Below are 14,214 nucleotides of genomic sequence, written 5' to 3' on the forward strand. Positions count from 1 at the left end.
CAAACTCTTTCAGTTGGAATACATAGAACAAACCAAGGAAAGACTAAGTTTCAACAATCCTTGATAGAGCTTTGAAATCTGGCTTCTATGAAAAAGCAAGCAACTGAACCAAGGCCACACAAGAAACTCAACCCCAAGACCCAAATGAAAAGAGCAAACAGCTTTAACTGACCATCAAAGAAATGGTAAAATAGCAAAGAGGCTCTTTAGGAAACATCCAAGACAGCAAGATGACACATAGTGGCACAAGAAATTCAAACAGCACACTATATACTGAGCAGTAACGTAAAGAAGAACAAGAAATAGTAAGATTTAGAAATAGTAAGGATTTGCTAAGGTACTAATACAGCTAAAAACTTGCATATAGAATAGAATGGAAAAGTTTATTTAGAAATAAACTCACCAAAACTATTCTAAGTCCTGCAGTTCAGATGCCATAAGAACATAGTTTATCTTAATGTAGCTCATTTAACATTACTTAAAATAAAAATGAAAGAAGAATTTCAGCAAACAAATGCCAGTAACATTGGCCTAAAAGACATTTAGAAGATGATAAATTAGTCTGATTAAATGACTAATCTTATTCTATTGAAAGTATTCGTTCATTATCATTATTATCTCTTCCAAAGAGATAATAATATAATGATTATTATAGATGAAAATAATTGCTGTACAACTTGTATAAGTTTTACAGAAATAACTATTTCTGAGCAGTACATAGTTGATTTATAATTTATTATGGATGCTACATCCCACCCCTCAGCATTAAAGTAACTCTTTAGAAGCTGGATCAGCACCATTCACTTGATAGAAAAGAAGTACAGAAAACTGTTTTCACATTCCCTTTCATGTAAACAACTTGTGCTGTGACTTTAAGCTACTTAGAAGCCCTTGTGAGTACAACTCTACTCAGGATAGGAAAAATACATAATATGGACTAGTCCATGTTACTTATAGTGTGGCTGGTTGTCTTTTAGTCCAAGATTTTTTTTTTCCTCCAACTCTCCTGTCTAGTTTTAAGTTATCTCTTATGGTGAGAATTGTATAATTGCCACTGGAACATTTTTCTGGAGATAAATACAGATATCTTCATGCTTTCTTACTTTGTTTCACATAATTTCAGTTTTACTCCCAAGTATAATGCTATCTCACACACAACATGGTATTAAGTATATTTCAAATGTCAGGTGACAGTAAACTAGACAAACTTCTTATTTAATAAAAACTATATAAAATTAAATCATTTGAACATCTTTTTGTGAGGCAGTCTCTGTCAAGTACTTATAATGTTCTTCCTTGAGGTTTATCCAGGTGTCTTTTTAGTCACCAGGTGCTCACAATGAAACATAATGTTCTAAACAGAGCTGTCCCGTGGGTTACACACAGGGACAGCGCTGCCTGTCTGTCCAACCTATATTCTCCCTGTGGATTCCATCTCTAATTGGGCTGGACTTTTTGCTGATACACAGTATTATAAACTTATGTCTACACTACAACCAAATTTTCACAATTGTATTTCATTGCTATCTTTCATTCTCAGAGTGCACACTTGTATTAAACAACTTTCAGAAGATCCTCTGGTAAAAAAATCAGTATTGATGTACTGAAAGGATTATTTAACTTTTGTTACCTTTCTATTCAAATCAACAAATCCCCTCCAGGAGCCATCTGTTCCATGAATGGTAAAACTAGCACAAGACCAATTTTCCACTAGTTTTCTGTTTCCTCTCACCATTACACAGTACCTTCAGTTTCCTATTCTCTGGATTGTCTAAACATACCAAACTGCTGTCACACAACAGCATATACTGCAGTTTATTTTGCAAATTTGGAAAAATTCAGCTGAGTTTAAAAACTTTTCTCACCAAGACTGAATTGTTTCACTACTTGATATCCATCACCAAATTTTCACAAACATTGAAAGAAGCTAAACACTCAAACATGCTTGAAATTAGTGAAATGTTTCAGATTCTGTTTTTGGAGGAATAAAGTACTGCTGGGAAATCTCATAATCAGTTTGACCATATAGCATCATAAAGGCTAAAAATAAAGTATTTCTGAAAATACAACACACTCCCTCATCTTAAATTACCTTTCCCAAAACAAAAATGCTTTAAGTGAAAATATTATGCCACCATAATAAGCAATGCAGCTACTGCAGGTCTCTTCATGAGAAATCATACCAGACTATTGATTTATGCAATGCTCTCACAAGATATGGTTATAAAGAGAAGCAGTGACCAGTACTAGAAAAGAAATCTGGTTAACATAATACAGTACACAGACCCAGTGTGTAGTCCATAAACATAAATGAAGATCAAGGAATATTTTCTCCTCCACAGCAGAGAAGATGAGGGAGTAAAAATAATATCTCCAATTACCACTGAAATGGGAGTTTCCTCAAAATACCAGAGCAAGAAAACTCCCCAACACTGGCACAAAAAGCTAAATAAACAACATTGTTCTGTGCATCAGTTTTCTAACATTTGAAAACAATTTTGTTTCAGAAAGATCATGTTAGCTCACCAACTAAGGTAGAACTTTCTTGCCTGCTTCTTAATGACACCTAAGGGATCTGCTCCATAGTTTCTCAACAGCTTTTAAAGATCAGTCAAGTTCTCAAGCAATTATAATGGGACTCTCGATTCCATCCAATCTCAAAATTAAGTTAATTTCCCAGAGTTCATCTAAATTGTCTCTATACATATACAATTATATACATCTCTTGATCTGCTGGCAATATATCCTCTCTTCCTAAATCACAATCCTTTTCTTGAAACAAAGAAATGGAAGGTATAATTGAAAGGAAACATCATTCTCTATAACCATGGACAATTGCTGTGTCTCTTCTGGGAAGGCCTTTAAGACAGCACAATAATAAAGACTGTCACCACTAACTTGGAGCAGATTGTTTCTAGTGACTTATGAGCTGGGAAAAGACTTCAGGATTCATTACCAATTCCCTAAAGCAGTCTTTTCCTCAACTTTTAATGTATTAAGTGTAAACACATCCGTTTAATACATTTGGTATTCTAAACACACACATTGCTGGATTTTTTAGTTCAGGGAGATAACCAATTAAAAGGAATTTAATTAGTGTGATAGCAGAATGCAACCTAGTATGAAGTAAAATTAAAAACCAAACAATTAAAAACCATTATTACAAAGCATAATTATATAAGCCCCTCTCTAAACAAAAAACGGTGTCTGCAGTTATTTTATGATGACACAAGGTTCAAAAAATTGCATTACCAAATTGATTCAGCCAAGCCCAAATACAAACATGTTTGGTACATACAGTGATGTGTTTTTATCTGAACCATTTTGCATAATATTGCTTAGTCAAATTTAAACAATAAGCATCAAATGCTACTTTTGATATTTATTGTCTTGTTTCTGCACTGTATTGTCTGCTCAAAGAAGGGTGGGTTGCATCTCAAACTACTCAAAACTATTACCTGTCAATTCAGAAGAAAGCTATTTCTGCCATTCTAAGATGAAAACAACCTCACATTTCTCTTTCTCTTTTTGGTTTGGCAGGTTTTTTTGTGCATTGATAGGTAGGCACTTTTTTATTTTCTTAATAGCCTTTAACATCTACTTAAATCATACAAAAAAGCACCATTAAAAAGTCTAGTCCAAGCACTGCTTAAATCTATAGGGTCTGATTTCTCCTTCAAGACTTGTGCTAAAATACTCTGTCAGTTCATCTTATTCCTTGTGAACAGGCTTCCATTTCAAAAAGCCCACTGTCACACCCAGAACTAACCAAGCACCTTGAAGGTGGCCTCCAGTGCATGGTGCTGTTTGCAAAGCCTCTTTAGCACTCTTAAATTATTATGACATTGGAAGGACTAATATCTTAGCCTGTCATTTTAAATATTACTCAAGCATATATTTTAAATACAAAGACATCTGTACTCCATCCTTGTTCTCTTTCCTGACTGCAGACAGACAAGGATCACTGCTTCCATGATTTGCCTGTGGAGTAGAACTGACAAGTAATGTCCCAAAAGACCACTTGAGAGACTGCAACCTGTAAGGGACATTTTATCCTCAATCCTGCATCCAAATAACTGGACAAAGAGGTAGAAAAAGATCTGCCAAAGTTCTAGCTCTGATATGAACTTCCATGTACAAAGACAGGGTATAAGAATAATAATAAACATAGTATAAGCAAAAATTATATTTTAAAAAGTATTTAAATATACAGAACACTACTCTCAAACAAAAAATTCCTGCAAAATATTAAAAACCCAAAAGATATCAGTGAAAACAAATTAGGCATCTAACAGAGGAAAAAGAAGAAATAAATGTAGATAGGATAAGAAAAATTACAATTCAGTATGCCTGAGGGCCATGGCAGCATGGTTTTGACACCTCTGACACCTCTATTTTTAAACTGATGTTTAAAAGAGCAGAATAAATTCTCATCAACAGTTTCTCTTCCCAGCTGTAAGTGAACAAAACAAATTATTTCAGAGAAGCTGAAAAAAAGATGGCACATAACTAGTTACACCAAACTCTTACTACACCTTATATACCCCAACTATCACTCACAGATCCAATGTCACTCAGAGATTGTGCAATGCTTCAGGAATATTTGGATAAGCAATTAAGGCAGCCTTGCAATCCCCTTACCTTTGCTCACTAAGATCTATAAGCATGTCTTCCAAGGTATGTGACTTGAATATTTAACATATTACAAGGTCTCACTCTTGAAGCCATTTTAGGATTTAGGGATTTCTAGGGAATAAGTTTCAATCATTATCATTCTGGCACTAGGAATTCACAAGCAACAATTTCAAAAATGGCAAAATGAATTATGTTCAACTGCCAAATGCCTGAGTTCTTGACTCTTAATTCAGAGGAACAACCAGCAGCTCCCCTCATGGCTTGGACCTTTTAATCAGTTATCACAGCCTGCAGGCCAAACATTCTCACAGGTGTAAGGCCTTCACATGTGGTGGTGGTAATTGATACTGTTTACATACACCTTTTTATAATTTAAACACACATTTCCTTATCTATAAGGGTATTCTATATATAGATGAATAAGTTACTACATTACTGCAGCTCGTTCATTTTTGCACCAACTTAACCCACAGTAACCACCAAGTGTTAAGAACAGGCAACATCAAAATAGGGAGGCAACCAACTATTGCAGAGTAGCTAGTGACTTGCACCTTGTTCCTAATTCCATTGCAACTTCCCTGTCTGCTCCAAGAGTAACCATGAAGAAGGAAATCACTGAACTAAAAGTTACATGCAGGAGTACTTACCACAAATATAGGATTACCTATTATTATAGGATAATAGGATTACCTATAAGTAATATATAAACACCTAGATAGATAGATATACCTATTTATATATATGTCTATAAATACCTATAGGATTACTGCTCCAAGAGTAACTATGAAGAAGGAAATCACTGAACTAAAAGTTACATGCAGGAGTACTTACCACAAATATAGGATTACCTATTATTATAGGATAATAGGATTACCTATAGGTAATACATAAACACCTAGATAGATAGATAGATATACCTATTTTTATATATGTATATAAATACCTATAGGATTACCTATATTATAGGATACCACTACTTATGCAAGTTTGCAGATTTCTTGCCTTCACTTTGCAAGACCAAAGTCAGCTACAATAATAAAAAAAAAAGGAACAAAAAGATTCACATCTCAATAGCCACCACCTCCACTGATTGATGACAATCAGTGCTCAGTCACAACAGCTGAAAAGCTGGGGGAGGGTGGAAGGGAGGTTTGGGATTTTTTATCTTTTACTTTTCACAGAACTGGACTATAGTATCTTTTTTATCTCCACATTCATCAGCAATTTACACTTGAATTAGGCCTATCTGCTTTAAAAATACCATAAGCACACTTCTGATGGTTTCAGTGTAAACTATATGACCAGTTTCAGGTTTCTATTAACATATTTCAATAAACTGTATGACAATGCTATGTATCTAATAAGCAGTGATCTCATATTAATCTCTAATAATCTAAATCTATGGTAATTAGTTTTCTTTCCTTGATATTATGACGATTGGGAAGGGTGGACTTTCCAAGAAATTTAATTTCAAAGGAGCATGGGGGCGGGGGGGGTCTAATAGCTTGGTAGTTCATGTTCAAAAATGAAATTGGTAAGAAATAATAGTGAATCTTAGCTTGTGAAAAAAGCTGTAGATTTAGATGATCATGTAATTATGTTAATAAAGTGCCTTGTGTAATTATCAGGTAGTCTTTGACAAAATGGCACACACACTCTTTAGAGATTATATTTTTAATCAAAGTTCCATGCAAACAGTTCAAGTTTATTTTTTCCAATTCAATATTCTACTGCTGCCTCCACACAACAATGCAGTTAGATACATCATACGTCATTAAGTCCAAGCACAAAGAGCAGAAAACATTATTGTACTTCATAAATCCTGTTAATAACTTTTGTATTGCAATGCTACTTCAGAAGAAGATTTTTGTTGTAAGTAACAAATCACAATGTTTAAAATATTCTAAGAACTTCTGTTCTACTTGGACACAGCCCATAGCATGCCTATTCCAATTGCTTTCACTCTGACACAATTCATAAAAATTTTATTTCAAAATGTTACTACCCATCAAAAGAAGCTGGAGATGAGAAGAAATACAGGTAAGAAAAATTAGTTTCTCTTGGTTCTTGCTCAGTGCAAGCCTTCAGGGTCTGAAAAGGAGCAGTTCTTGAATTCAGAAAGGGCCCTTGATAAGAAAGCCAAATCTAGACGCTCAAGCCACAGATCATTTTTCTTTGAACAAAATGTCCAAAGAAGGACTAGCTCTGCAGTGCTTGGAAAATGTAAGTAGAAAGAATGCTAAATTAACAGGATAACCAAGAAGCCTCCCTTTTCCCTTGAGTTAAGGCAGTCCTCAGGCAGCTCACTACAAGAAATATCAATCCCCACAGGACCAGGGTTTTTTGCAGTATTGATACTTCCCTGTATTAATTGGGCTTAATACTTCTAAATTCTTTCCTTCAGAATTCCTCAAATAATATTTGATGAAGGAAGAGTATTGAGACACTACAACAATTAATAAATTCAGATCCCGTCGAGAGATTTAGTAAAAGAAAGAAGGCAGCTGAACATCTCAGTTCTGAAAAAAAAGTAGTTTATTTTAATACAACATGAGTGATTATGGAGAAAAGAAAGAAAGCAAGGGGAAAATCAGCCAGATGGAGTAGGTATATTCTCTTCCTTTTAAGCTCAAGTCCTCAGAAATGGTGGGATAAAACCCTTTCAGTGGCAATTACTTTTTCCAAAATCAGCTAAACTTTGTTGATACCAGCAAGAAACTCCTATATAAAACTGGTGCTGCCAGAGCTAAGGAATGTAAAGCCCAGGACAATCTGCTTTACATTAAGCATAAATTTTTTTTTCTTAGCTTTTTCAAGCCTATAATAGAGATTCAAATGAAAAAGAACTGCCAACTGTTGAACTACATCAAACTAGTGACATTGCTTCTTTTAATTTAAGCATTTGTCTTAATAAATAAATTGGTCTAAAACTTTTACTATTCCATGATTATTTGGTATGTGATGCCAAAAGTTCCTACAATGACTAACAAACAAATAAAATAACTTCTAAGAACTGTGACAGGCCTGTCTCATGTATCATTAAATGAAGGTATGACAAAATAGGAAGGTGACCCCTATTAATTAGTTTTATTTTAATTTTTAAAAATTTGTTTAAAAATAGTCAAACAACTATACAAGACAATCCTCAAACAGGAAGAAAAGTTAAAATAATATGATGTAGTCATAATTCTTTGGATTCTGATCACACTCTTTACTTTTTTCACTTGTTTACACTATGTTTAGAGTTGCAGAATAAGTCATAATGAAGCAAGGTGGTTTCAAAAAAGATTAAAAATCTGTGGAAGAGGGCATGAAGGAAAGACAGAACTATGAAAATAGGACTAGGTTTACTTAGCTAGTATCTTAATCTCCTACTTAATGGTCTCTGCAGTTTTCATGATGGCCAAATTACAAAAACTTTCCAAATCTTAGCAGTCTCTTCCAATGAGCATTTTCGATACCTGCAATGTGTTTTTTATTACTCTTTTTATTAAGAGAATCTGGATTTTCATTTGCTGTTTTATTTCCCAAAATTCTCACCTAAATTTATCTTCTGCAATATAATCAAGACAAAAATTATCCAGATACAACTTAACAACTCTGATTTAATATCTGCAAGTTTCTTGCCTTAATTTATATCTGAACCCCATTTGAAAATGCCATTAATTTCTCCTAAAATCAAATACAAAATGGATTTGATGTTCTTTTTTGCTTTCCAAAAGCAGAGCAAAAAAGAACATCAAATCCACCCCATCTGTGGACTTCAGACCGGCTCACATCAGATTTTCACTGTGTAACCACTGAACAGTTTCTTCTTCTACCCTGAAGGGTTCAGGATGAGAGAAAAACCCTTTGCTTCTCTTCAGCAAGTTTGGTATTTTTATCAAGCAGATTTGTAAGCAACTTACTGAGGTACAGCGATTTGGAGTATAAAATTATAACTTCATTTTCTATAAAAACAGATGCTAAAATCAAGATAATTTGCAATTTAATCAACAACAGAACATACTTATTCTACTTTTACCCATTAGTAGAATGTGAACAGAATTAACTTCTCATTCCCAAATAAATCTTTTAGCTATTCTATCATTCCTCTTTCTGTGTGCTTTTATTAATGCTTTGTAAACAATCTACTGCTAGATTTGTGAAGCTTGTAACTCCTGCACTAGGAACCTAAGCACTGATCCACATCTAGAACTGAGATTTGTGGAGAGATGTGATCATGGTATTAATCCACCAATGATTTCCAGAATGTTTGATTTTCAACGTGAATATAAAAAAGTAGAAGATTCCACTCAGCCTATTATGAAAATAACTTTAAAAATAAAGTACTACAAGGACTTCCTTGAACCTCAGTGTGAAGGGTAGCAATCCTGATTATGAATATTAGTTAAATGAGCCGTGTAATCTGCTAAAAAAATAGCACTGACTGATTCAAGAGAATCTGAGCAGTGACTAACATACAACAGACACTGATTATGTCCACTTTATCTCATGGCCACTGCTTCTCTGGGCATGGAACACAATCCAGAGCCAGTAAGTGTTTTATACAAGGCACTCAAGGAAATATTCTGAATTATACAACTAACAGGGAGCTTTCTTCCAGCACCCAGCAACTCTTTGAACTTTCCAAGTCACATTCATTTAACCATTCTAACACTCCATGGCTGCCTGCTATGATTAGAAGTTTATCCAACAGGTGAGTTGTCTCAAAATAAGCATTCTGCTGCTATATAATCCTAGGTTCAGACCCATACAGATCTTTCCAACTGCTATTTTATCATGTGAACTAAACATTAAACAGAACATGCTTCCTAAAACAGAGTAGGGTACCCTTCACAATTTTCCCTGATATCAGCTCTGAAAGGTGTCTGAAAGTGATTCCACACAGCCCTCTGACCATCAAGGTGCAAACCTTTCTGCAGCTAAATGACACTGAGGAAAAGTGATGATCTACAGAGTCTTCTGTTTTGTCCTACAAACAGATGCAGCTATGGAGTATAGACAGAAATACACTGTGCTAGAACCAAAATACAGCTGCAGTAAAATATAGCTGCAATAAAAGCAGATACACATTTTCAATTTAGAACTGTAACTTCTCAATGTCTTATATAAAAAGGCTGGGCAGATTAAAAGGAAAGCCACTGATAATATTGGCTCAATCAATCTCAAAAACCCTATAACAAAACAACTTTCAACCAGGCTGCACCTAAAATTCCACCTTTTTTGTGTGTGTCTGACACAATACATGAGACTTTCAGTCTGACCAGAGATGTACAGTTTTGGTTGTACTTTTCTATCAATTTAGACTGAGATGTCTTACAAAATTGCAGGTTGGCATGATTTAATATTTATATTTTCATAGCATTGGTAGTTCAATCAATTATGATTAAATGCTGTACCAGAATAAGAGAGGGCAGTTATGGACCCCTTCCTATGAAATTTATGTCAAAAATAAAACAGAAAATGAGTAAGGTGGGCACTTCTAGAGACTACAAAACAACAACATGCTTAAAGTTCTCTACAGTCAGAAACAGCCGGCTGGGATCAGATTGTAAATGTCTCTTTACATTTGCAACAACACACAACTTTATAGAGCCTGAAAAAGATTAGGATAATTCAAGTTTAATTGACATGTGTAAAAGATGTCCTGGGAAATACAAAAAAGTTATACCATTTTCACATTAGAATGAAGCACCTCCTGGGCTTAGAACTTTCATTTCTGTCTTGCATAAGTTCAAAAACAAAACAATAAAGAAAGATCTGAATAAAGAAAGTATCTAACCACACATATTACTTAAGAAAAAGAAAACACAGTGTGACTATAAATATTCAAAAATTCTTCAGAATATTATTGTAGAATGGCTTGGGTAGGAAGGGGTGTTAAGATTATCTAGTTCCAAGCTCCCTGCCATGGGCTAGGACATCTTTCACTACACCAGGCTGCTCAGAGACCCATCTAACTTGACCTTGAATACTTCTAGGGACAAGGCATCCAGAACTTCTCTGATTCCAGAGCCCCACCACCCCCCTGCCCCCATAAATAATTTCTTCCTCATATTTAATCTAAGTCTACTCTCTTCAGTTTGAAGCCATACTCCCTTGTCCTGCAACTACAGGCCCTTGTAAAAAGTCCTTCTCCAGCTCTCTTATAGTCCCCTTTATGTTCAGAAAGGTGCACTAAGGTCTCCCCAGAGCTTTTTTTTCTCCAGGCTGAACAATCTCAACGCTTCCAACCTTTCCTCATAGGGGAGGTGCTCCACTCCTCCAATCAGTGCAGTGGTTTTGGTTCGTCAGTTTCAGATCTCCCACGCAAAACCATCACAATCCTCTTCATAACCTTCCTCTGGATCAACTCAAACAGGTCCATGACCTTCTTGTGCTGAGGACCCAAGAGCTGGACACAGTACTTCAGGTAAGGTCTTATCAGAGAGTGAGGTATTATCTCAGATGTTTCTTTTTCAATAAGACCTATACACAAGATATTCAGAGTCCATCCCTAGAATAGGTCCCTCAAATTTAATCTTGCATTGTGCCAGGCCAGCTGCAGATTTCTTTGTATGAATTCTTGTTTTCTTTCACCATAAGTCCCTGCCTACCAAGTTCTGCTGGAATTATTCTACAAGTGCCACCTGTAGAACATTTCTCCATGAATTCAGGACAAATAAGCATAATTATTTAGCAGGTTTATTGTTTTCCACTCTGACAGCAAGGTGGGAGTGTCTCCCACTCTATGCACTCCTATCCTTTTCAACCAACATAAAAGAAGAAACTGTGTAAGAGATCTTCAAGGGATTTGGAATATGAGTGTTCCCATTCTCATATAGAAGGTACATTCTCATATAGAAGGTAAAATGCCTATCTGTGAGTCCAAGAATTTTCTTAAAGCAGTTCATTGGTGTGGCTGTTGCAGAATTAAAGTCTGAATCTCTAAAAGGTCTTTCTCCATTATATTGATCACTTCACTAGTTTTTTTTAAATCAAAATACACCATAAGAGTCTGAAACAAAGGCACATCTCTAAAGACAATATTTTTAAGAACATTAGTTACAGACAAATGATTTGCCTCTATTATACTGTCAGCCTGCAGATTCTTATAGCAAGAGATTAACAAGAGTTACTATTTCCAGAAGGACTGATTGAGGAAAAGAAAATAGAGCAGTATTATAAGATTCTTTTATAAAGCAAAATAATTTCAGCCATATCCCACTTACAGTCACACAACACTGCTTCACAGGCAGTTTACTACTCTAGTAAGATCAAGGCAAGTTTGGGTCAGTTTTCAGATTTGAAAGAAAATTGAATTCTCTCTATTTTGGATGAGCATGGAGCTTGTAAACACAGAAGCAACGTTTTCAGTAGACCTTAGAGCAGACCTTCTCTTTTGAAAAAGCTGACAGGAAAAATTAAATTCAGAGATTTCTCAGCATTTTAGCATATGCTTCACATTCATCTGACATTTTGTTGTAACTTTGTCATGGTTTAGCCCCAGCCAACAACCTAGTACCACACATTCAATTTCTCACCTTCCCCACTGAGAACGAGAATCACAAAAAAAGGAAATAAAACTCATGGGTCAATGTAAAAACAGTTTGACGACTGAAACAAAATAAAATATTATAATATTTCAGTATTATAGTATTATAATTTATATAATATAAAATTATATACATATAATTGCTATTATTAGTAGCAATTGTAATTAAAAGAATGTGGGGCAGAATAAAACTCAAGAAAAAAAAATGATGGTCACTGCAGTTGCTTATCACCTGCTGAAAGATGCCCAGCCAGTCCACGAGTGGCCATTGGCACCTCCTGGCCAAATTACCCCAATGGTATGGAATATTCCTTGGGCTAGTTCCAGGCAGCCATTCTGGATGTACTCCCCGGCCCCAGCTCATTGTGCAGCTCCTCGCTGGCAGAGCATGGAAAACTGAAAAGTCCTTGATTTAGAGTATACAGTCCTCAGCAACAACTAAAACCTCCGCGTTATCAACATTACTGTCATCCTAAATTCAAAACACAGCACTGTACCAGCTACAAGAAATAGAATTAACTCTATCCCAAACAAAAGCAGGACAAACTTTCTCCAAGAGCACTTGAAATGTACTAAATGGACAGTACATTTATCCTCAGCTATGGTGAGACATAATCATTAAGATCACAAATGCTCCAGTCTTTGGCATACACAGACTGTTTGAGTTACAACAATACCACAGCATGCATCTATATAGTACATATTAACCATCATCAGAGAGAAAGTAAATTCATCTTAATTTCATTAAGGTCGTAAAAAAGCAAGGCTTAATAAAATTCAGAAACAATAGATAAAAGTTATTCAGCTCTCCCCAAAAATTCACTAGGTACTACACGTGTAGTAGCTGTAGGACTAAATAAAGTGAGTGTTTGTTTAAATACTGAAATAGTTTTGAACTAATTGCTGTAGAAATGATCCAAATAAGTTTCTGTTCTTCCAATTTTCCTGAACTCCTGTAAATCTTTGACAGAAATATAAATGCTTTTCAAGGGCAATTTTGAGTTTATACTTGAAAGTACATTTAGACTTCTCCATATTTAGAATGGACTAAGGATAAGGAAAGGTTGTTGAGACAAGAGTGCCCCTCAGTGGCAGTAGTTGATATAAAATACAATTATATGATACTTTAAAATAATATTTTGAATATTTATTTTCATCACTCAAGGACAATTACACCATTAAATCACATTCTTTCAAAACTGCATCATTACTAAGAATCCAAGGGGGTTTAGCGCATACAATTTCATAATGAATAAATTTAAATATGTAGATCATGAGGTAAAAATATTTACTATGAAACAACAGTTGCTATCTATTTATAGCTGAGTGTTTTGTGGATGGGTGTGTGTGTGTGTCTTCAGTTTACTGTTATATTTAAAGAAGAGAGATGGAATTTTGCATAAAGACTTCTCACAACAATTCTGCAGCATTCAAATTGTTTGTTTTCTTCAGTATCATGAGCAGCAAGAAAAAATGCAGTAGTTCTTTGAGAACTTTAAAAACTACAGGATCTGAATTTCCTGGAAGGCTTGCTCTGTGTAGCAGGTTGTGTTAATTTGCTCAAAGACTAAAACTATGCCATGCTTTGTACTGCTGACACACATATTGGTTTCAAAGTCTGTCTTGGAATCTGTCTAGGTTCCTTCCTCCACCCTGTGGTGATTACAGAAGCATTACTCAAGAATATTCACTACTACAGACTTATACAAAAAGCACCTCACTGCAATTTCATGGCAGAATTGGAATGGAATAGACAGCTGTTACACTTTATGTGTTCATTAGCACTTGTTCTCTAATCTAGTTATTTCAATATTCTTGCTAATTTAGATAAAAACAGGCCTTGAAGCATAACTATAGTTTAAATATTTCAAGGCTAAATCATCTCTATCATATTTACCATCCATAGCTGCAAAAAATATAGCCATGGCTGATGACACAATATTTGCATCAGCAATTCTTTTACTTCTATGCTTGGAAAGGTCATGGAACAGGTCCTCCTAGAACCTATGCTAAGGCTCATGTAGGAGAGGGAGGTGATTTGA

At 35.0% G+C, this 14,214-nt stretch overlaps 1 protein-coding gene across 1 annotated transcript in view; it reads right to left on the bottom strand.

The window, feature by feature from the left end:
• NEK10 (NIMA related kinase 10) overlaps positions 1-14,214 on the bottom strand; it is an 82,338-nt gene that overhangs the window by 48,166 nt on the left and 19,958 nt on the right. Inside the window, 3 exon segments of the mRNA XM_071429910.1 lie at positions 2,073-2,077; positions 5,607-5,662; positions 8,645-8,649. Coding sequence (XP_071286011.1) covers positions 2,073-2,077; positions 5,607-5,662; positions 8,645-8,649 — 66 coding nt within the window.

This window comes from Agelaius tricolor, unplaced genomic scaffold (assembly GCF_023055355.1).
Source record: "Agelaius tricolor isolate 1412-34295 unplaced genomic scaffold, bAgeTri1.0.p SCAF_6, whole genome shotgun sequence".
Lineage (NCBI taxonomy): Eukaryota > Metazoa > Chordata > Aves > Passeriformes > Icteridae > Agelaius > Agelaius tricolor.